Genomic DNA, 22,723 nt, shown 5'->3' on the forward strand with positions numbered 1-22,723 from the left:
GAAATGCTAGGCAATTCTCTTTTGAACAAGAGTACCAAACAGCAACCCTTGACACGTGTTTCGGCCTTGTTGGACCTCCTCAGTGAGGTGAAGCTGAGCCTCTCTAAGGTACAGCGAGCAAGGGGTACACACCTGGGTTACTTCGGGTGAAACGCCAAGTTTTTATTTTTTTTAAATTTTTTTTATTTTTTATTGCATCAATTCGTTTTTAAAAAAACTTTAAATGCATCATGGAATCGAAACTTTAAAAAAAAATAAACATTACATCAACTAAAGGGAGGAAAAATGATAGAGCGGAAGAATGAAGGCCAGGTAACTAAATGTCCAATTTTATAAAAACTTCTCTCAGTTCAACAAGGCCAAAGTCATGGATACTTTTCCTCCCCTTCTTAAAATTGACCACCTCTCCTCCGTAGATAAAGTGCTTAGGTTTTGGAAGTGTATTCCCAGCCATTTTTCTCTGGAACTCGATAATGAAGCACAGTTCATCACCAAGTGCTGTAGGATTTCCACCTCCTGTCCACAGCAGCGACACGACAAACTTCGTTGCTCCCCCATTTTAGTTCTCCTCCCTAGAACTTCTCTTGTATAGAGGAGATTTAGATGGAATTTTAGAAAGTAATGCCTTTCTATACTTGAGGGGAATTTTTCCAGATACGGATGCACAGTACCTCTACAGTAATGCTTGTCCATACCCTGGGTTACAGACGGGAAAGCACTAAGCCGGTCCAAATAACTATCCAGTCCCAATCCAAGAGTTTCTTCTTAACCCTGAGCGGATCTTGCATAAGGTTATCAGTGTTTAGGGCTATGTTGTTCAAAATTTCTGTGCAAATAGACTGCCATGTGGTTAAAGCCGGATCTGTTTTCTGGTCAAAGCTTCATTGATAGCCAGAAAACCCCTTCTTTCCTGGGGGTGCAGATATTTGCCAAAGAGGGTCAGTGATTTCCAGACCATGGAAATGTAAAGTGAAGACACACCCAATTCTTTCCGCACACTTTCAATCGGGATAGATGTTGGTAAGCTCATCACTCTTTTCCAAAATAAACCCTCCAACAAATTCCAGACCTCTGGGGCAAGAACATTTTTTTCCTCGGCGGCATAGGTCAAAATAGGCGATACTTTCAATTTATAGAAATCTATGAGAGGTCGGAGGGAAAAAGAGCAGTAGCGTCGCTTGATTAACAGTGCTTGAGATGCCAAATTCGTAAATTTACTTCTATGTCTTTCAATGCTCGGACCATCTTGGATACTGTTCTTTAAAGTTATTCCCAGGTAGACCATGGCCGGGACCACTGGTACAGCTTCCTCCGATAGATACCACCTATGATTTTTGACACCAGTGGTTAGACCTAGTCTCAGAATCTTTGATTTCTTCGGATTAATTCGGAGACCATTTCCTTGTATGTACAACTCTAGTGCATTTAGTTGTCGCTGCAGACCTACTGCAGTCTGATCTAATAGCAGAAGGTCATCTGCAAACAACAGCCTTCCCACGGAGGTCCCCGCGATCTTGGGAGGGAAACATCTCACCGTTCCGAAGGCTTCCTGCATGTCAGATATGAAAAGACAAAATACTGCCGGGGCCAGCCGACAACCCTGTTTCAGCCCGTTCTGGGCCTCCAAACTGCTTGAGAGGGTACCCTGTCTGTCCAACCTGACTTTGAGAGTTGTACCATTGTGTAGTGCCTCCAAGGGTTCTCTCAAATTGTTAGGGCAACCCCATTTCCTCAATTTGTGCCACAGGATACTGTGATCAACAGAGTTGAACACATGTTCCAAATCTATGGACGCAATATAGATGTTCTTGTATTTTTTTTCCTTGACCAGACATTTCAGTATGTTTATGATTAGGACGTTCAAAGATGTCCCAATGCCCTTACGAAAACCGATTGCCAAGGGTCCAGATGGTTTGCCAGCCTACTCCAGTCGTTCAAATGTTTCAGAATCGCTGCTGCAAATATTTTGCCCACGACGTCCAAGAGGGCGATCGGTCTGTAGTTCGCGGGCATAGACCTGTCTCCCTTCTTGAAAATCGGCACGACTATGGACGTCGTCCAAGATTGGGGTATCCTTTTTAGTCTCTTTATATCGTTGAACAGAATCATCATAAATGAGGCCCATTTCTCCGGATCTTTCTTGAGAATGTCATTTGTGAGGCCATCCGGCCCGCGGCCCTGGAATAGTTTGCATTTTTGATAAGGTCTACAATATCCTGCTTTCCGAATTCAATGTCCCAGGACTCACTAGGCATGGGTGCCTAGTCAACTCCCATCTCAACAGCTAAATTCAAATGTCTAAAGAAAGGCCCTGTAAAATCTTTATTTTAAGTTACTACAATGCAGACTCTTCTCTTCTGTAAGTCAGAAGGCAAACTTCTCTACTGCCTCAGTGGAGATAAATTTGACAGTTATGGCGAAGTCCAGAGCCTAAGCTTGTAGGTGAATAGTGGAATAAACTAGGTGATTGTGGGTGTTGTTGTGGACCTATAACTACCCCCTCCATGCCACCTGTGGGAGGCTGCGGATTGGCACATGGAGCCATTATTTGGTACTGTCCTTTTAAGGAATCAGAACTTTTACTGTACAGGTTTGCCCCCACCCTATATGGGACAGCAAATGCTACTAAAACCCCACAGTAAGACAATTTGTACACTTAGTCAGGAGGGAAAGACATTATTTTTATTTATTTTTTAAAGTGTGGTTCTAGCTTGAGAGCAGCAAAGTGCTGTACAGAATGTGGGGAGCCAGCTTTTGGGCTGGCTTCTTTTAACAGTAGAGCAGTACTATGAGTTGTGGTTTGTGTGTCACTCTGTGTGTCCATTGGTATTAGTCCTTGATTAGGTATTATCGAAAATTTGAGAATTGGGGGGGGCATTCCGAGCCGATGTAGGGATTGAGCCTCAGAGGGTCAAGACAATCTGGTTCACGTGTACCACCAGATATGTTGTGCTTAACCGACAGTTATGCTGGTTTGCTACTCATGACTACTTTGTAGATGATACATGCAGTCTTGAACTCTATCCCGGGTGAGAGACTAAACCAGTGCAGTTTGCGTGGGATGGCAGTTATTCAGTCAACTTTTGTGCACTCATAATGAGGAATGCTGTGGCCCTGTGTACTGCATATGGGGGAGCCAGTTGAGCTGCTGTGAGCCAAGTCAGGAGGGTTGTTTCCCCCATTGATGTTTGAGACCACTAGGGCCTCCACTACAGTCCAGAACTCCTGCAGCGGGATGAAGGATACGATTTTGCAAAGGATGGAGATTTGGAGCCAGGATGTTTGGGCATTCCTGGCTATGAGTTTCTGGAAGGACAGACTGCTGCCAATGATGAAAGATTTTGCTGAGGATCAAATCCTTTTAGGTGCATATCACAAATTCGATCTCCAAGGGGTTAAGCTTGTGATATACCGTCGACAAAAAAAATTGGATGATGGCTAGGTAATAGCGGGATGACTGATGTCCTGTGGGCTTTTTACTCTAATGCATAATTTAGTATTGTCTGCATATTGCTGGATGGCTATATCAGGGTTTTTAAGGAGGGAGCCCAGAGGTTCCATGTAAAGATTAAGGAGGATCAGTGAGAGGACGGAGCTTTGGGGGACTGCGCAGGAGGGTTAGAACCCAACGTGCTGGATGGCCTTGTATCCCCCCAAGATGTAGGAGGTAAACCAATTCAGGACAAGAGTGCCAGTAAATCCCACCTTGTCAGCAAGTAGGGAGAGTAGGAGCCAGTGCTGGCGAGTAGTTGTGTAGCAACTACTTTTTCAAAATGTTGCCAATACACGTGAGGTTCGGAATGGGCCAGTAGGCGACCTGGTTGTCTGAGTCAAGGCTTGTTTTTTCAAAAGAGGTCATATGGGACCAGTCTTGAGTGTGTCCAAAAATGATTGTTAACTGAGGGAGGAACTAATGATACTGATAAGTGTGTTGAGTGCCTCGGCCCGTGAATTTGATATTGTCAGAGTAAGTGGTAGGTTTGAGAGAGGTGACATTTTAAGGAGGTCTAGGGACAGATGGTGAAGAATATTGTCCTTAGGGTCAGTGTATGTGCTGGGCTGCAGGAGGCGCTAACATTAGGGGAGGTTGACTTGATGATCTGTCAAGTTTTATCTATTTTTTCAATGAAAACGTCAATTTTGTCACATTTTCCCTGAGTTGCAGGCACCTTGGGTTTGGATGAGGGTGTGGTATAATGTGTTCCTACATGGAAGGGGGCTTTGCTCCTTCTAGAGGTTTACGAGATGGTGGTGGAATAGAAAGCAACTTTGGTCTTGGTGTTCAGAATCCTACGGTTGGTGCAGAGAGATTTGAAGTTGATGAGATCTCCTGGGTTATGGTTTTTGTGCCACCATTTCTCTAGGACTCTTTGGTCTTGGTGTTCAGAATCCTACGGTTGGTGCAGAGAGATGTGAAGTTGATGAGATCTCCTGGGTTATGGTTTTTATGCCACCATTTCTCTAGGTCTCTGATTGAGTGTTTTCTGAATAGGAGCTCAGGGGTGTATCAGGGGACGGATGGTTAGGTGTTAGTATGGCTGGTATTGAGGGGGGCATGAGTGTCCACCAGTTTCCTAGCAGAGCTGGTGAATAATTCTTGGAAGACCATTGCATTCCCTTTGACAGGGAAGTCTGCAAAGTTTGCATCTAGCTCATTGACAGGGAAGGTTTTGTATGAGCAGTGCTTAGTGAGGTGGCATTTTGCCTGACCTTTCTAGGCTGTGGTTGAGTGGGTGATCAACAGTGAGATGGCAGCATGGTCATACCAGTCAAGTGGCCTAGTGTATTTGCAGGTGATGAGGTGGGATGATGCAAGGACTAGGTCTAGGATGTTGCCTTTCCTGTTAGTGGGGGAGAGCAAAATCTGCTTACGGTCCATAGATCCAGTCAGTGTGAATAGTCTGTTTTGAGTGTGGCATTTGGCAGAGACTCAGGGACGTTCAAATTTCAGAGGAAGACATTAGTGTGTGCTAATTTGGCAGAGGAGAGTAAATAGGTGTTGTCATCAATGAAGATTCCCTCCTGTGAGGGTCTGTAGATGAGGTGGAAGATGTTGGATTCCTTATGTGATAAAGGGAACCGGCAGGCAGGTTATTCAAACAGGCTTTCTTTGGGAGAGGGGATGATGGATCATGGCCAATTGCTATTTTTGATGATTGCCACTCCACCTCCTGCTCTTCCTGGCCAGTCGGAATGTTGGATGCAGTAGCCAGGGTTTAGGAAGACATAAAAAACATGAAGGGAAGATGGGGTAATCATGTTTGTGTGTAGAGGACATGCAAGTTTTTGCACGGTGCAGTCAGTTTTTTTAGCGGTGTAAGTAACAGCCAACTGAGCATTGTTCAGCATGAGGGGGTGTATACACATAGTCCTTGAGTTTTGGATGGAGGCAAGGGTGGTATTGGGTGGGTGGCTAGCGTAGCTTGCTGGGGATTGGTCGTTTGAATCCTAGCGAGGGTGGGAGTTGGCTGTGGAGGAAAAAGACAAATGGAGATGTCTTTTGGCAAGTAGGTGTTTAGTGAATACTTTGTAGATGAAATGCGGATAGTGGGTCCAGCCCATAGCCCCATGAGGCCCAAACAGATACAAACCAGTGTTTGTCCATCATTTGTGGAGGATGCTAGTGATGAGGACACATAATGTGGACTGGTGAAATAGGTGGTGGGTTGTGCAGCTGAGTGGCAGCGCCCGGTGACATGACTAGTAGCCTCCCCAATTCTGTATGCCTGGAGCTGGCCTGGAGTCCTTATGTAGCTGTCAGGAAGGAGGGGAACTGGTTGTGGGTGGGGCGGCAGTTTGGTAGAGCCTGGTCATGTGGACCAGCATCATCCTCAATGATGTATACCTGGAGACAGTCTGGAGTGTTTATGCTGGAAGGAGGGAAACTGGTTTTGGGCAGGGCAGCTGAGTGGCAGGGCCTAGTCATGTGGCCAGCAGACTCTTCAGTGATGGCATTACTGGCTAATTCAGAATGCAAAAGCTGCAATTGGGGTCAGTCTCCCACCCGCTAGCGTAACTTACACAGCCCCTGCATGAGGAAGAAGTGGTCTGCTAATGAGAGGAGTAAGCCATGGAGAGGGAATTACAGTCTTCATCAGAAAATGTTTCACTGAAAGATGTTTCATCGAAAATGTTGCATTGAAAACATTTTTCATCAAAGAAATCTTTCATTGAATTTTTACCTGATCTAAAATATATGTATGTATGTTTGGGTGGGGTAAAGGATTAAATTTGGAAAATGGGAGTTTCGTTAATGTTCGGGGTGTTTTAAAGGGCAGAAAACGGGTTTGGGGGGGACCCCCAATAGAATAAAAATCAATACATTTGATGTACACATTTTCGATGAAACGTGTCATTAATAGACATTCAATGGAAAAATGTTTTATGAAAAATCTTTCCATGAACCATTTTTCAATGAAAAGACATGTAACCATGGAGAGGCAATGGAGGTGTGCAGCAGGGCTATGTGCAAGCACTCCTCTCCACATGTAGATGTTGGAAATGTGGAAAACAAAGATGGTGGCCCGCCCTCTTGATATTGCGGTCTGCAACTGATGGAAGTTCTGTCACAACACTCAGCTGAGAACATGTACTCCTAAAACACTTAGGGATTAAAGGAGTCGGTGCATAACTTGGAGTGTGGCGTTTGAGGAATGAGAGAGGAGGTTGGAAGGCAAAGGAAACAGAAGTCTGGAAAAGCGGGTTAGGAGTCTGGAGACCCTAAGAGACAGGATGTTGGAGGAGAGGAGCAGAAAACTACAGAAAAGAGCAGGTTATAAAGAACACAGAATTGGAGGTGGTTAAAAACATTCAGGAAGTGGTAAGGAACAAGGAATATGAGGTGATAAAGAACAGACAGGAGGAGTACACATAGAATGTATCGATCATCAGGTTGGGATTGGAGCGACATGTCAGGAGAGAGGAGGAAGTGAAGGAGAACATTAGGAGAAGAGAGTAAATCTTAGGAGAAAGATGGAGAGGGAGGGGTGGAGGGGAAGGACATGGGGGAGATGATGAGTAGACAAACATCAGGAGCAGGTTGAATGAGAGAGAAAAAGAGATTTAAAATGCAGGAAAGGCGGAAGACGAAATGTGAGGGGGAGAGAGGGGCAACTCTTACATCAAATAGATTAATTCCAGAATGAGCAGAGGAATGAGAATGTGGTGAAACATTGAGGAGATCTAAGAGACACCAGTGGGTGGGGATGAAGTAGGAGAAGACCCCCAGATATGAGCATGTGACTAGATGTCGAGGAGGAGTGGGCTGGTTGGCACTAGAGCCAGGATCCTGAGCTTTGGAGATGGTGAGATGCCTAGTGTAGAAACCAGGGAAGCCATAAGTTAACACCTCTACTGCCCAAAGCTCTGGGCCCTCCTCTGGGAAGCAGGCAGGACTCAACATCTTGCACAGCCCAGAGGATGAAATATTCTCTTAACCAGAGAACACAGGTGGACACATACCCACCCACAAGTGGTCCACAAGAGCAAGAAGCTCTAGAGAGCATCTAATCAAAAGACTAGAAATAATGGGGAAAGGCCAGATAGTTTCCTAAGGGTTAGGAGAAACAAGTGACTTTGTTAGTTCATGGACTTTGTTTTTGATTTGCAGACACCCCTTTCTTTCCACATCAAGTGCTGACCTGTCAGGATACCGGGAAGGAGCAAGACCCTAGGCATGATTAAAAAAACTTGTTGCATCCTGTCTAATTACCAAAGACATTTACTTAACCCACCACCGTAAACGCACAGGACCTAAGGGGAGGAACGTTGGGTTATGATTCATGAGATATAAAACCAAAGATGGTTTCTTTAAATTGGAATGCATGTTATATTCTAGGGTTTGAATAAAGAATAGTTAAAGATACAAAGTGGTTTCCATCCCCTTCATGGATCTTGACACAACCTTATCCAAGTTATCCCAATTTTCTAAAGTTGTAACATGACTTGACAGTGTTGCCCTTAAACTGATGAATGGAAAGAGTGACATTTGGTTATGATGTCTTGCTCTACATTTCTCCTACATTTAGCCATTGAACAGTACTCTTCCTTGTACTGAGTGATGCTGAAACTGCACCTGACTCGGATGGTAAATGCCCATGAACCACAAAGGTTTGAGGACCGTCCACTTTAGGTATAAGGCTTTGAATATATCTGCCGCAGATTGTGGTTTCCGCCAAATGAGAAAATACTGTTCAGAAAAGGAAGGGTCCCTGTCCAAGACTGCATTATCCAGGAGAAAGCCTTGAGAAAAAACATCCTACAGGAGTCCTTTCTGGGAGAGAAGCATGCAAGTCTTTCCCAATGTTCTTATTGAACAATATAATACAGTGGGGAGATGAAGATTCTTCCTCTGTATCCTTATCCGTATTCACTCTCAGTCTCCTGTTTGGAAAAGGAATGGAAGATTGATCTGGGCATAAAGAATGCAGTACTCGAATTGAATCGGGAACAGCTGTCAACAGGACAGGGTGTCGAAGTGTCACAGCAGCAAGCTGTAAAATATATTTCACACGAGCTACAAAGCAGTCCAGGAACTTGTCACAGAGCATGGCCTGTGACACTCTATGTATCACCATCTCTACATATTACACCATATTAAGTGGAGGATCTCAAACTGATGTGTGCTCCATTGGTAAAGATCAAGAAGTCAGGAAAACACCCTCAGGGGCTGAACAGAATTGAGTATGGTCTGATAATGTGCATTGTACACAGGGAACACAGTGGGTCTTACAAACCCAAACTTTCACAAAGAGAAAATTAGCACTGAGATGGAGGATGAAAGTAGGACACAGATCCGTAAGAAAGTTATCCTCCAAATCTGCATATGTCAGATTGTTAAACCCAGAATGGGCTTATAATAATGGAAGAAGTACAGATTAATAGAAAATAGAAGAAGAAAAACAAAGACTATGGTTACTCTATCCAGGAAAATTAACCTTATTATCATTGTAACAGAAAATAGATGATGTCTATGATTAAAATCATGTACTGCTTGTTATTATTTGTCAGAGAAAAGCAAGTTAGTTATCAGTGTGCAGCCCACAATGCTCTGTATCCACAACATGGATCCAATATGTTTCTCATCATCTCAGGATTAATTTCCAAGTCTTGGTGAGTGGTCAGCTCTATTGATTCTAAATACACACACATCCAAGGTATCATTTGTGTGTTTGTTGTTCCAACAGAAGGGCCATGGTGTATTAATGATCAGCATTCTTGGTGGCATTAAGATGTTCTTCTGTAACAAGTTTGACTTTGGTATGGTCCTTCCACTATATAGGTGCTTCCATTGTAGAGTAGTGTGCACTTACATCCAATGCCATAACTCAAGTAGGTTATATTGTACTTCATGAAGCTTTTGTTCATGTAGGTCTTTCTATTGGGCTGTTTAAAATGATTTAGTTTGTTGAATTGTATGTTGTCAGATGTTGCAAGCGGTTTATCAAATGTTTGAAGACTTGCAGAATAATGATGATGTGAGCCTGAAGGAATGTCCCGGACAGAATTGTCTGTGATGTTTTGCCTTAACTCCAGAAAGAACATGTTGAATGTCAGGGCCTTGGACCACACACATTATTTTTTAGCCAAAGGGTGTGACATTTATAAGCCTGTGGATAACAAAGTTGAGTTCTTACCTGAATTTTGTAAACAATCTTTGGCTCGTGTCACAGATGGCACAGAAATCACTCTGAGTCATGTAGGCAATTCAAGGGTTTTTATTTTCTTTGTCGGGCTTAGGGTTGTCTGAATCTGTCCCTCCTCCCTAGCCCAGGCATCCATAACCCCTGTTTAGTGCTAGTGAATGTTGAACCCCTACTGTCTATTAGCTGTCTCATGCTACAGATGGTAATCTAAAACATTGGCTGTCTATTCTCCCTGAGGGACTTCCTAACTGTTGTGCTATTCTAACCAATTTTTAGTATTTTAACAGGAATTTGGACAGTGCCTTGCACTTACTCGGGGACAGTGTGTTGCACTTACTCTGGTTTGACTCAGGCTGACCTGGAACATCCATTCTCACCTCTTCCCCTCTACTCTGACTACTTCCCTCTCACTCCACCCACCTTTTTGATGTCCCCTCAGTGTTACACTGCTCTTGATCTTGCCTCCATCCTTTGATGTTACTTCTCATCCCGTTCTAACATCCCTCTACTCCCCTCCTCCACACTACTACTCTCCTTCTCTACACTACTACTCTCCTTCTTCAAATTACTACTGCTTTCCTCCACACTATTACTTCCCTCCTCCATACTACTACGACTATTCTTCTCACCAACTACTCGAATACCCACCTTCCGCCATGAACCATTCACTTCACATTCACTCTTACACTAATCTCTCTACACACTCACCACACAAACACGCATACTAACACTGCAGAACCACTTCCATTCCTGTGCCAATAGCCCACCTGCTTCACAAATCTCCTTCACAAGCTGCCGCCCCTTCCTTCCTCCTGCTGGTCTCTTGGCCATCCTCCAACCCCACCTCTAACCTCACCCAAAAAAAACAGGCTTTCTGTTCCTTCTTTTTACTGTCCCTCTCTGTCGGGACTGGTCTTCTTTCCCTACACAATCCTGTTCTGTCTCCCCTTCCCAGGGCACTTATGTGCATTGTAAGAGGAAAAAGTGCCGGTTAAGCCCCGCTTATATTCTCTCCTCCTTCGTGCTGCAGAACTTCCACAGGGGCTCCTGAGTGCCAATGCCCAGGTTTCTGTCTTGGGGATTGGTCTCCTGGCCCCCACAGGTAGGTTAATTGGTGGGGAGAATATGAGCCCTCTTCAATTGTCCCTGGTTATCTAGGCTTGGTGGTAATCTATGTGCGAGTACGCTGGCAGGTACTCCCATCCCTGTGACACAGGTGTTTTTGCTTTGTCTATGCACGACTGCAGCAGGTGTCTCCCTCTTTCTCTCTCTGCATTGCTGTGTGTTTCTGCAGTCGAGTCTCTGCAGGGTTGTGGTTTCACTTCGTAGCTTTTCTCCTCCTTTGCCTTTTTGTTGGTCTCCTTTCTTCCTCTATGTGTGGTGGATGTGGAGCCGATTGCTGTTGACTTTAGGATCTGGCTTGATGATCTCTGGAAATACAAAGAGAGAATGGCCAGTATCTGAGACATGAGGCAAGGTTGGAGGTAAGGATTCTCAAGCAAGCATACTGCCACAAGGTGGGCTGGGGGACAGAAATTGGGTCCATCTATGATGCAACTGTCTGGATCTGGATTTGTCCCTAGTAATCCTCCAACCCCTGGCTGATGGCTAGAGATGGTCCTGTCCCCTCTTGACAAGACCAGGTTACTGGCTTTGTCATGCTATGCGTCTTTCAGGGTTTGAAGGAATACAAATGTACCATGCCGGGGTACAGGCTGCCAAAATGCAATTAGGTGACCATATGGTCCTGTGACATGCTACACACTTGCACAATAGGTGTGGTTGGTGATGTGCCAGTTGGATGTTGATTTTGCTGATTTTGGAGCGCAAACATCTTGTGGCAATATGGCATCCAACGCTCTCAGTTGATGTTAAGTTTGAGGACATTTTAAAAGTGGTCGACGGGTCCAGCCATTCCGCATTCAAGTATTTCTATTGCAGGACGATCACAGAAGTTGCCTCACTGGTGCTGCGTAAGCTTTGAACAAGCATAATGCTCCCTTCTGGGCTTGCCATAGAAAGAAGATTACCATGACTAGGAAAGTGAAGGGAGTATTAGTTCTGTTAACGGCACAGAGTCAAGCACTGTCCAACCTGATTTTCATAAATGCATTTTGTGCCGTTGATGTACTGAAAATAGTTGTATTACCTGCCATTCTATGGTGCTGATTTCTGCCCGCTCAGTCATAGCTCTCAACTCACACGTTTTTGGCAGGTGTCACACGCCTTGTAAAGGGCTGACTCACCCGCCAAGCCTCCTGCACGCCCATTCATTCCAATGGGCGTCTCACCCGCCAAAAACAAAATCGGGTGATTTCACCAGCCTTTGCAACACAAATGGTTGAGAGCTATGCGCTCAGTGATTGAATCTGCTCTTGCTCTCAAGCTTCCAATTGAAGACTTTGCGAACCAGAGTGTTTCTGACAATGGGAGTTGCTCACTGGTTGTGAGGATGTTTAGAAAAGCCTCTTTGTGGTGAGGAGGGATTCATTTGGTTAAATGGGTTAACATTTAAAGTTCATCCACGAAAAAGAAAGAGGAAGGAGTACAGCTAGGACATGAGCTCATGGGTCCGGGTTGTTGGGATTTGTAGGGTTTTACTGCAACGGTTTAAATGTGATGCTCAAGAATGAGTAAAGAAAGAAAGGTCTAAAGCTCGCCTCTGTGTCTTTAATGGGGAACAAGTCATGCTCTCCTATCATTTTAGATTAGGAAGAAATAAGGGTTGGAAGATCCTTTAGCGACTTGAAGCTAATCATCTGTCCTGATGAAGGCCTCTGGAAAAACTTTCTCTGGGATGGGGTTTATTCTACGGTTATAGGCTGAAACGCGTTGGCATTACATCCTGCAGATATTTTAATTTGAGTAACAACTTGTTTGCATTTTAACAATTTTGCACAAACAAATGTGAAACTGTGACTAGATGAAGAAAAATTATATCTAGAGATGACCCTTTAAATCAAGATCTTTTAGGTATGTTATTTATGTGATGTTTGATGTTTTTGTATAAAATGTTAAGAAAAATCAATGTGATAAAATAAATCATTTATATCTGATACATGAGTAGGAACTTTGAGTCAGGGAAGTTCAGAGTAATTAGACAATGACATAAGAATATATGTCAGAGAGCGTGTGGCTTACAGATTGATAAACAGGAGGCAGGGGTAGTCTGAGTTTCACTCCTTACTTCATATAAGATTTGCCCTTTTCTAACACAGTCCCCCCAATAACAAAAAAGTTATTTTGGGCACGACCTACCACATACAATGCTCTCAATAGTACAGAAGCAAGCACTGCATGGCACAAAGCTGTCATGAAAAGAACGGAAAGTGAGTGAGTAGTGGGACTTGTCCAGTGGAGGAATCATAATGGGAACAAGGGAGGAGTAGAAATAGTACAGCATTTCTCACACTTCTGAGTTAGATACGTAATATCCTTCTTTGAAAGAGTGAAATTACAATGAAGTCCCTGAAAAAGTTTCAAGTCAGTACCTGAAACACATAAATGCTTCTTAACAGTGGGAGTAGCCTTCTTTTATGCTTTTCACCTTGTCACTTGTCATTATACATGGAAAATCAGATTTCTTCAAAAGGTGCACTTATGCAAGTATATTTAAGCCACACAGAGGCCCTGAGTGAGCGCACAGATTATACATCTAATGTCTTCAGTGCCCCAGGCTCCAACTGCCAACGCTGGAATCGTGTCTCACTAACCTTCTAACAACAACCTTGAGCTTCCAGGTCAGGAGACAACACAATACATAACATGTTAGCTGGAATATAATGCATAGCATTACAGAAAGAACATCTGTACATAGAACAGACATGGACAAAGAAAGGTATACAAAAGCTTAGTGATGCAACAAAAGAATGTAATAAATTAGAGACCAGCTCACCATTAAGCAATAACGAATTGCTTCTATCCTCCTCCAATGGAAACTACAAACTATTTTACAAAAGCATTCTTGATCTGCACAAATCTGACAACAAGCTGATTGCAATGCTTTTGAGAATAGACTTACCATTTTAGACAGACATACAGAGAGCCTGAAACGAAAGAAATAATTATCAATATTGCAAAACAGCAATGCATGAAAGGCTGTGAATACACGCATATTACTTCATTATTTAGCATTTGATGCAATGCGTCCCATCTTCGTATACTTAAATGCTGAGTTTCTTTTCATATAATTCTCCTTTATCTCCCATTTCAATGACATTTTATTATTTCCTACCTACTTAAGAGTATTAATGACTGATACAATCAATGAGCATATAGAGATTACATAGGTTATGAAAATACCCCAGCGGTTTCCAGCATCCACACATTTCTGGGAAATTCAATGCAAAACAGAGGCCTGCTCTAATGCAGTTTGGAATAGTTCGTTATTTATTTGGGGGTGGGCATTTTTAATTCCCCCCTACAGACTGTGGATGCCATTGGAACAAGTCCAGAAGAAACAGGGCAACATTCTCCCTTCTATCTGCTCGTGTGGCCATGTTTGCTGCACTGATATATGAGTAGCATTGTTAGTGTAGATGGCCACATTACAGAACTGTGCTGTTATTTATGTTTGGCATGCTATGATATGCCATTGTTGTTGTGTGGTTATGATATCGTATGCTATATGTATTATTGTATGCCTTGCTTTGAAGTGCTATGCTGCGTTAGATTTGGTAGGGTACACTATTGTATGTTAGGGTGGGCTATGCTTGCTTGTTATACTAGGTAGTTATGGCATGGTATGTTATGTTGCTATGTCTAAGGCTTCCTGGTTTTTGCAGGCAAGGGAACCAAAGCATAGCGTGTACACCCATAGCGGAGCAGACATGGGCAGCCACCCAACAACACCCATAGATGAGGGTTAGTACCTCCTCCGCCCACAATTAGTGGAAGCTGTAGCAATTGCTCTTCTACTGCACACCAATGAACCTGCTGGACACAATCAGAAAATCAGGGTGACTCATAATTGAGAAGCCAGATCTTCCTTCCTCCTTGGCACCACAGGGAGGGCATGCACTTTGAAGCAGCCACAAGACAACATTGGACACGCCACAAAACAGCCAACATAATTAAAAGGGCCTATTCTCTACATTCAGTTCATCACTAAATCCTTCAAGCCAAAAGACAAACTCGGAAAGTTTGACTAAACCTGGATTCCTTACTCCCAGCAGCAAACTACAGCAACATTGATCTAACATTTGGTACCCATTAATTTACGCATTTTCAGTTTACGTCTGGGGGTTACTTCTTTACTTCTATGTAACCACCGCAACCCTGTAAAATGTAGGACCCCCACAACTCTTAGTCCTTGAGGGACAAATTCAGGTTTCACCCTGCTGCCACCTTTACATTTAAGGAAGCAAATGCAGCATAGAGAGGCAGAGTGTGGAGGAGTGATATGTGCAGATGATTCCCGGAAGAGCCAAGCACTGCCTGAAGGTGGCCCCTGTCTTCTCAATCCCACTATAACCATGTAAGGAAACTGGCAGACTGTAAATGTGGGGCCCCGGACCAGTGTCTCTATGTACCGGGATTCAAATCAACACAAAACACAGCACCCGATGGAGACACTTCACAACATAGTTTGGCTGGCTAATCATCTAGCATCCTTCTCTGTCCAGTCATACCATTTATTCAGGAGCAACCCAAACGCTCATATAAAAAAATATATTTTATTCAAAAGCAAAATTATAAAACAATACAATATATATTCCACCTAAAATGAAAAACAAACTCGAACAAAACTCAATAGTTTGATCAAAGATTATTGTGATGGGGCTAGTAAAGCGCACACTTTACCAACCGCAAGAGAGAAACTGGCAGAGTAAGGAGGTCTGCCCGTAGAGTAGACAGAGGGCAAAGGACCCAGTTAGAATCTTGCATACCGATTCCCACCCTCACTAGGGAGGTTTCACATTGCGTCCCCAGTAACCTGCCCATAGAATATGGCATTGGCGGGCATACAGGTGCTCTGAGTCGGCTTCTCAGAGGTTTATGGCCCCAGCACAATCCCGGTGGTTCACATATGCACTTCTGTGTGATAACGCTGTCTGAACAATTCCATGTTGTATGTCTTCCTAGCATGCCGATGTGCCTAAAAGAGCTCCATAGACGCCATAAGTTAGTTTGCTAGCGCTATATAAAAGTAAACAATGATCTGTTCATCTTTAAAGTTCCTCCATGCTATCACCCAGCTGGCATGCTTGATGGATTCCTTTACATCATAACACATTTTCCATCTACCAGTCCTGAATTTTTCTTCAGACCATAGGTATGGTGGTCTGAGTAGGACCGTGGTATGGCTCTAGATCTTCCATTGCCTCCATTCGTTCAGCTATTGGTAACAGAGGTCAAGCAAAGAAGGCATGCTCTAAAACATGGAGCACGGTGGACTAGCTACAAGATAACACAGTTATCACTTTCAACAAAAGAGTATCCACGGTGAGCATAGTTTAACTACTTTATCACTGTCAAAGTCAAATAAAATGTGCAGGAATAGTGAAATGTAAGTTCATTCATCTAAAGTCTCAGGGGTATGGGCAACTGCTGGGTCACTGGTGGTTCAAGGGCTTACTGGCACCTGGTATAGCTTGTGTTCACTAGGGTTCAAACCTGCCTACCTTGTCAACAGCCGTTCTTCGCATTTGGTAAATGGCCATTTTACCACATTTATTTGATGTATTTGATTAAGGAGGCAGGGGTTTTCCTTTATAAAAAAAAATCACACACAAATGCAGTGAAATGGCCACTGCGATGAGGTGACCCAGATCTGTATGTCACCTTAGAATACAGGTTAGAAGCCAGGTGATGGTCGATTGTTTGAGATGGTCCGGGAGTTGTGTTTGTACATGTTGATGGAATAGGTGGCGTATTCATTCAAATTCCTGTTGAAAAAATGCCAGCAAAGTGTATCGTACCTCACATTTTGAATTCCTCAATTGTACCTGACTGGAGCTTTCAGATACTCCGCTCCAGATAGGGACGAGGGCTGCAGCTGTGCAGGGCCAAGTGTCCCAGCGCTCATTTGGGGTCAGGGTCAGCTGTTAATCATTTGGTCATGTTGTTGACACGGCTGGAGGACCACCAAAGAGAACCTCTGCAGTTGTGGTCCATTGTGGACATGTTTGGTCCAGCAGATGGCCCAGTAGAAGAGTGGTGTAGGAGGACTCCAGCAACAGAAAAAGGAGTGCTAGAGTACCGGCACCATGGATGGGTTTTGGAGTATTTTAGGCAGCTGCCTAGGTTTTGAGACTGTCAGCTGATGGAGCTTCTATGTGCTGGTGGTCATGTCTCTGCTGAGTTGTGGTCTGTTTGATGTCCAGAACCATCAAGGTTTCTCAAGGGCGCAAAGGTGAAGACTTGTTGTTAAGGCAGGTGGAGTGAACACCATCCTTATTCCACCCTTGCAGCTGGGTGTCCAGTTCGTGCAGGTCTCTGGAAGAGCTGTGCCGTCAGGTGTATATTGGAAAGCTGCATTTTCCAGCAGAACTTCTTCATATCTAGTCTTCGGCTCAGCATTTGATAAGGTACCAGTTCTTCAACACATTAACTCATTAAATCCTCTATCTGCATGGGGATTTGGATTGAGAGTCCAAAGCCCCAATCAAAGCGTAAGTTCTTCAAACATTCTGGTTGCCACCCAATCAGTGGAGGTTGCCACATTCAAACTTTGCAGACTTCATCAAGGGCAAACACTCCAGATTCAAACTAGACATCAAAACAAACTAGTCTTTTCTGATTTTGGCTCCCACAGACCTGAAACCACCGAGCCAGTGTGACCATGGCCAAATATTTCTGCATCCAAATCACATACACTCCTGCAAAGAAACAATGCTTGGCTACAATACACTACACACCGGTATAGCTGGACATTAATAACAGGATGTCACCTTACAGTGGCCCCTCACAGCCAGCAATGTGGGGAACCTTATCAGGAAAACAAAGTGAATGATGTGCCCTTACCCTGAATTACTTTGAGCCACTCAAGACATACATCTCTCTCTGATGAGCTTAGATTAGAGCGCCTCAGCAACAATCAATAATGCAGTGGGACAAAATTGAAAAAAGGTCAGGGCTGTTGACTAAGAGCCACAGTTAAGGACTTTTTTCCTCACACTTTTGTTCTTTCCTCCATTCCTCATTTGTGGGTGAACTTAATGTCTGGTTGGATAATCCTGAACAAAACCAAAACAAATATGGTTTCCTGTAGGTACCAGATAGATGCTCATGGTTTAAACTACATTTTTCATTTAGATTTTTATTAGCATTTATGTCAAGCAACAAAACACAAAACAGACCCCAACCCCTTCTCCCCCTGCCCTGTGTACCCATCCAGACTCCCCAACTGAAAGTTCTGAAGTTTTTAGGCTCCCTTGTTCCTGGGGTTCCTTCCTCGCCAGGACAGCTGCTTTTCCTAGGATCACGCCCAAAGACTACTTCCGGTAGTGAGGACCTGGCCCTCTTGCCCGCCTTACACCAGACCCAGCAGTTTCATTTTCCTCGGGCACCATGCACCTCTTGAGTCTTTTTGTAAGAACTTCATCACAAGGTCCCTGTCTGCCACAAAGTTCTGGTGGTTCCTCTGTATTGAGTAGGTAACCCATTCCATAGATACAACTTGCTTTATTTCACTAATACATTCGTGTTCCTTCGGTGGGTCTTTCAACTTCCATTTCTGGGCGATTACCAGGGCCCCTGAGAGCATTAGAATCACATACATTTTCCTCAGTGCTTTCCAGGGTAGCTTTTCAATCGTTCCTCCCAGGCCCAGAATGGCTTCGCCTCGACTACTGAGGCCTTTGGCTCCAGTCATTTCCTCGACTGCAGCAGCTATTATATCCCAGTAGCTTTGAATATGGGGGCACTCCCACCATATGTTGCCCCAGGACCATACATCCCCACACCCCCACAGCACTCTTTCTTCGCCTGGGGGTGAAGTTTGTTCAGTGCGCACGGGGTGAGATGCCATTGGCACATTAGTTTCGTCCAGAACTCTTGTATCTGGATCGATTTTGTGAGCCTTGGTATCTTGCTCCATAAACTTGCCCACTCGTCTTCTATCTGGCGGTCCACCTCTACCTCCCACAGCGTCCTGTATTGGGTGGTCCCTATTGTCTCATTTTGTTTTATGAATTTATAGAGAGTCCCCACCAGGTTTTTGTCGTCTGCGCTTTCTGTGAGGAATTTTTCGAAAGGCGCTGGGGGCCTCAGTGCTGCTTTCTTTATCTGCGGCTGTAGTAGCCAGTGACGCAACTGCATATATCTAAACCTCTCCTCCTCCCTCAGGGAGGAGTCCTCTTTGCACTGGTTAAATGATTTGATTTTCCCCTTCCTAAAACATGTCTCTTGTCTTTAGGCTGCCTGCCCCTATCCATGTGTTAAACCCTTTCCCTCCTTCCCCTAGTATGAATTGCGGGTTGTAAAATATTGGGGTAAACGGCGATTGGTAGGTCGTTAGGTCTAGTCTGGCCACTAGTTTGTCCCATACCTCACACAGCAATGACCCTATCGAACTCTTGTATACATTTTGAGGTCTGTCCCCCATGGGCAACCATAGCACTGACTCTAGGGGCCCTCCCACTAGTGCTTGTTCCATATGTCTCCACCCCTTATTTCTGTCATTCTTTGACCAATCTCTGATTACTCTGATTTGGGCGGTTAGATCGTAAGCTCTCATATCTCGAACCCCCATCCCACCCCTATTTCTAGGTGTTTCCAACAATCTCCTTGCAACTCTATGCTTTTTATTGTTCCATACAAACTTTCCTATGGACACCTGAGTGATCTAAAAAATTATTTGGGGACTTTCGTCCAGACGGCCATAAAATAATACAGGATTTTGGGGAGTATGACCATCTTTATTACGTTGAACCTGCCTAGCCATGAAATCCTGAGTGGGCTCCATTCCTGTAAATTTGTTTGATTTTTAAGACCAAGCCTGAACATGTGTTCCATTTGTAACATGTAACCCAAGCTTTATGAAAATCTGGACTCACTGCAAAACCCAAACAATGTAATCTTATAGATTGGCAGTGACATATTTGCTGGCTTTCTTTGTAGGAAAGGGGATGGTTCAGCCTCAGAATGAAAAAGTCACAGCTGTTGTGGAAACCCCAACTCCAAAAACGAATAAGGATTTAAGAGCTTTATTGGGCCTAGTTGGCTACTACCGTAGGATTATTCCAAATGTTTCTACTGTTTCTACCCCTCTTACTGATATACCGAAAAATGTAAAACCCCACAAACTAAAGTGGTGGTCAGAAGATCAAATCTGTTTTAACCAGCTAAAACAGATTCTGTGTAGTCAACCCATCTGGAAGGTTGTAGACTTCAATAGACTGTTTATCTTAAAAACTGAAGCTTCACGTGATGGTCTGGGAGCTGTTTTGTCACAAAATCATGATGGTATAGAACATCCAATCATTTATATCAGTAGGACATTATTTTCAAGAGAAAAGAACTATCCTACTTTAGAGTTGGAAGCCCGAGCCATCAAATGGGCAATAATGTATTTAAAATACTATCTAACATGCTGAACATTTAGATTGGTTACTGATCATGCTCCCCTTAAGTGGTTGAGGAATCATGGCCTGGAACCCCTCTCATGTGGCCAGGGCAAGGAGGACGCTTTCTGATCCTGACCCTGGGGACGGTGTTAGCTGGGAGGATCACATGGGGGGTGGGCAGGAGGAATGGGAGACCCCTTTAGATAACTTCCCCCAAAACCCCAAACTCCAAATGGCTTATTGTAAAACAGAAGCTATTAAAAGAACACACGTTTCTGATAGGGACTTCAAGTCCCAGAATTCCCAGGGTACTGGGATGAAGAAGAGGGCTACAGAGGCACAGCCCATTGAGATTAATGACCTACACCTGAGGGTGGCAGGGAAGCATAAAAGGCCCCCTCTTGTGTAGGCCATTAGATGGAGAACAAGATCCAGGAAGAAGGTGAGGGGGCCAAAGCAGCAGGAAAGTAGCAGTAGCAGGTGGAGATTTACACTCTCCACGAAGCAGCAGAAGAAATTGTGGAAGAACCAGGATGCCAGGACCAAAGTGGCGAGAGAAGCTGATGCCGGAAGCACACCCGTTTCTAATACTCCCCACCAAACAGCGTTCAGCAGTGGCAGGTGAGCACCAAGACGCTGGGGAGACTCCAGTTTCAGAGGCTTTGTAGAGAAAGGCACACCCACTTGTGACTTTCCCAACATACAGCGTTCAGTGGTGGCAGGCGAGCGCCCAAACGCTGGGAAAGCTGCGAGGACTCTGAGGCATGGGAGGCTGGACCAGAGAAGTTGCAGAGCCGCGTCGGAGAAGAGAGCAAGACGGGCTGCGAGCAGTGAAGTACATGGACCCGCACTTCACTGGTGAGTTCAATGTCTAGCTGTGAACCCGGATTGCTGCGTGGTTACTCATTGCATGAACCCAGGCTCATAATTGAATATTGACTTAATGTGAAACTGATTATTGACTTTAACTATTATCAAGTTGATATTGAATACCAACCTAATGTAGCTGACTTTGACCAATACCAAGTGGATATAAGCAAATGCAGTTGGCAGACAGAAACCCCAAAGACTCCAGCTGAAGGAGGGGATTACTATATACTGGGTGACACGAACAATAAGTGTACAATACAGGTATAACAACCCCAGGGACACCCCAAAAGGGATAACCCTATCACTACTACTTGGGGCAGGCCAAACTATGTAAATATCAAAAAGAGACAGATAAACAAAATATTAAAATCAATTTTATTCTAAGGTGATCGTCCCTATTTTTATTCTACTTCGGAAGGGGATTCCGCCCAGGTTGTCAGAAGAAGCAGCTATCGTCATGGGACCTATATTGTTTTGTTTGTTGTTGTTAAACTGCCATATAATTCCTTATTTTTTCGGTGTGTGTACAAGTGTGACAGACAGAAACCTTTTGTTAGAGTGCTTTCCGTTAGTTTATTTTAGGTAGAGAAATCCTCGTCATGGTAGGGATAGTGAGGCGTTAGCCAACACTTCTGATTTAATACATATGGCATTTGCTGTGGGGAAGGGGGGCGCTGGAGAGCCAGAGAAAGATGGCCATGGGCTGACAGAGCTCCGGCCACCGAATGGAGATGGGAAGCTGCTAAAACTGCTAGAAATGAGTTAATCGCAACAGAAGTGAAGGTATAAGCAGCCCGCAATGGTGAGGATCCCAATGGTGCAAGATTCATGAAAATCGGAACAGTAATACTGAAGATCGCAGGGGACGGCCTCCCCGGCACCCCAGAGTAAGACGAGTCAAAGCCAGCCAAAGCCGTTGGTAGCAGCAGATGGGCCAGGAAACGAGCCACGGACGCCAAGCCCACACACCATTCCGGCGGGTAAGCGAGGCGAACCCAGTGGCCCCAATCAACGAGGGCGCACCCGGGAACTGCTGCTGGGGGAACACAAAGGCAAGGAGGCGCTAACCCAACGGGGAAGCTATACGTGCACCGGAGCCAGCACCCGGCAACCAGCGCATTAACCAGAGGCGGCAACGACCCGCTGCAGACCAGGTAGACCAGCGCGTCCGTGGACTAGGGCACAACACCAGGACCAACACCGCTGCGAAGGGCACGCGTGGCCTTGTGGACACCACAGCCAGCACCAAGAGACGGAGTGGCCATGCGGGATGCCCAGGTCGAGTGAAGGCCGATATCGAAGAAAGTGGGGTACGGAGGAAAGACCTTGGAAGGCGGAGGAGGGAACATCAGTGAGCGGCGGCAGCGGGGCGACGGGGCCCCCAGAGCTAAACAAGACCCGACGGTGCCCACCCCCTCGCCCCGCTTCCCCCCGGAGACTTGGGCAGCGGGACAAGAAGGACCAAATATAGTGGGCACCCACTCGAGGGGGCGCAGTGGAGGATCCGGGTCCGGCACCCCCCCTTGCGAACCAGTACCAAGGGGCAGCACCGCAGAGAGAGGGGAGGCCCTTACCCCAGACACCCACAGGTCACCAACAAAACAGAACCGTACTCTGTCACGCAGCCCAAATAAGGCTGATAAAGACTGTGCAGCACCCCCTAGGACCAACGGAGGGCAATATAGAACAAACAAGGTCAGC

At 44.9% G+C, this 22,723-nt stretch overlaps 1 protein-coding gene across 1 annotated transcript in view; it reads right to left on the minus strand.

The window, feature by feature from the left end:
* The window catches only part of LOC138480909 (uncharacterized), an 829,951-nt gene that overhangs the window by 163,308 nt on the left and 643,920 nt on the right, over positions 1-22,723 (minus strand). Inside the window, exon 13 of the mRNA XM_069612710.1 lies at positions 13,666-13,690. Within this exon, the coding sequence (XP_069468811.1) occupies positions 13,666-13,690 (25 nt within the window). The remainder of the gene's footprint in view (positions 1-13,665; positions 13,691-22,723) is intronic.

The sequence above is a fragment of the Ambystoma mexicanum genome, chromosome 5p, assembly GCF_040938575.1.
Source record: "Ambystoma mexicanum isolate Mex_15411 chromosome 5p, UKY_AmexF1_1, whole genome shotgun sequence".
NCBI classification, from domain to species: domain Eukaryota; kingdom Metazoa; phylum Chordata; class Amphibia; order Caudata; family Ambystomatidae; genus Ambystoma; species Ambystoma mexicanum.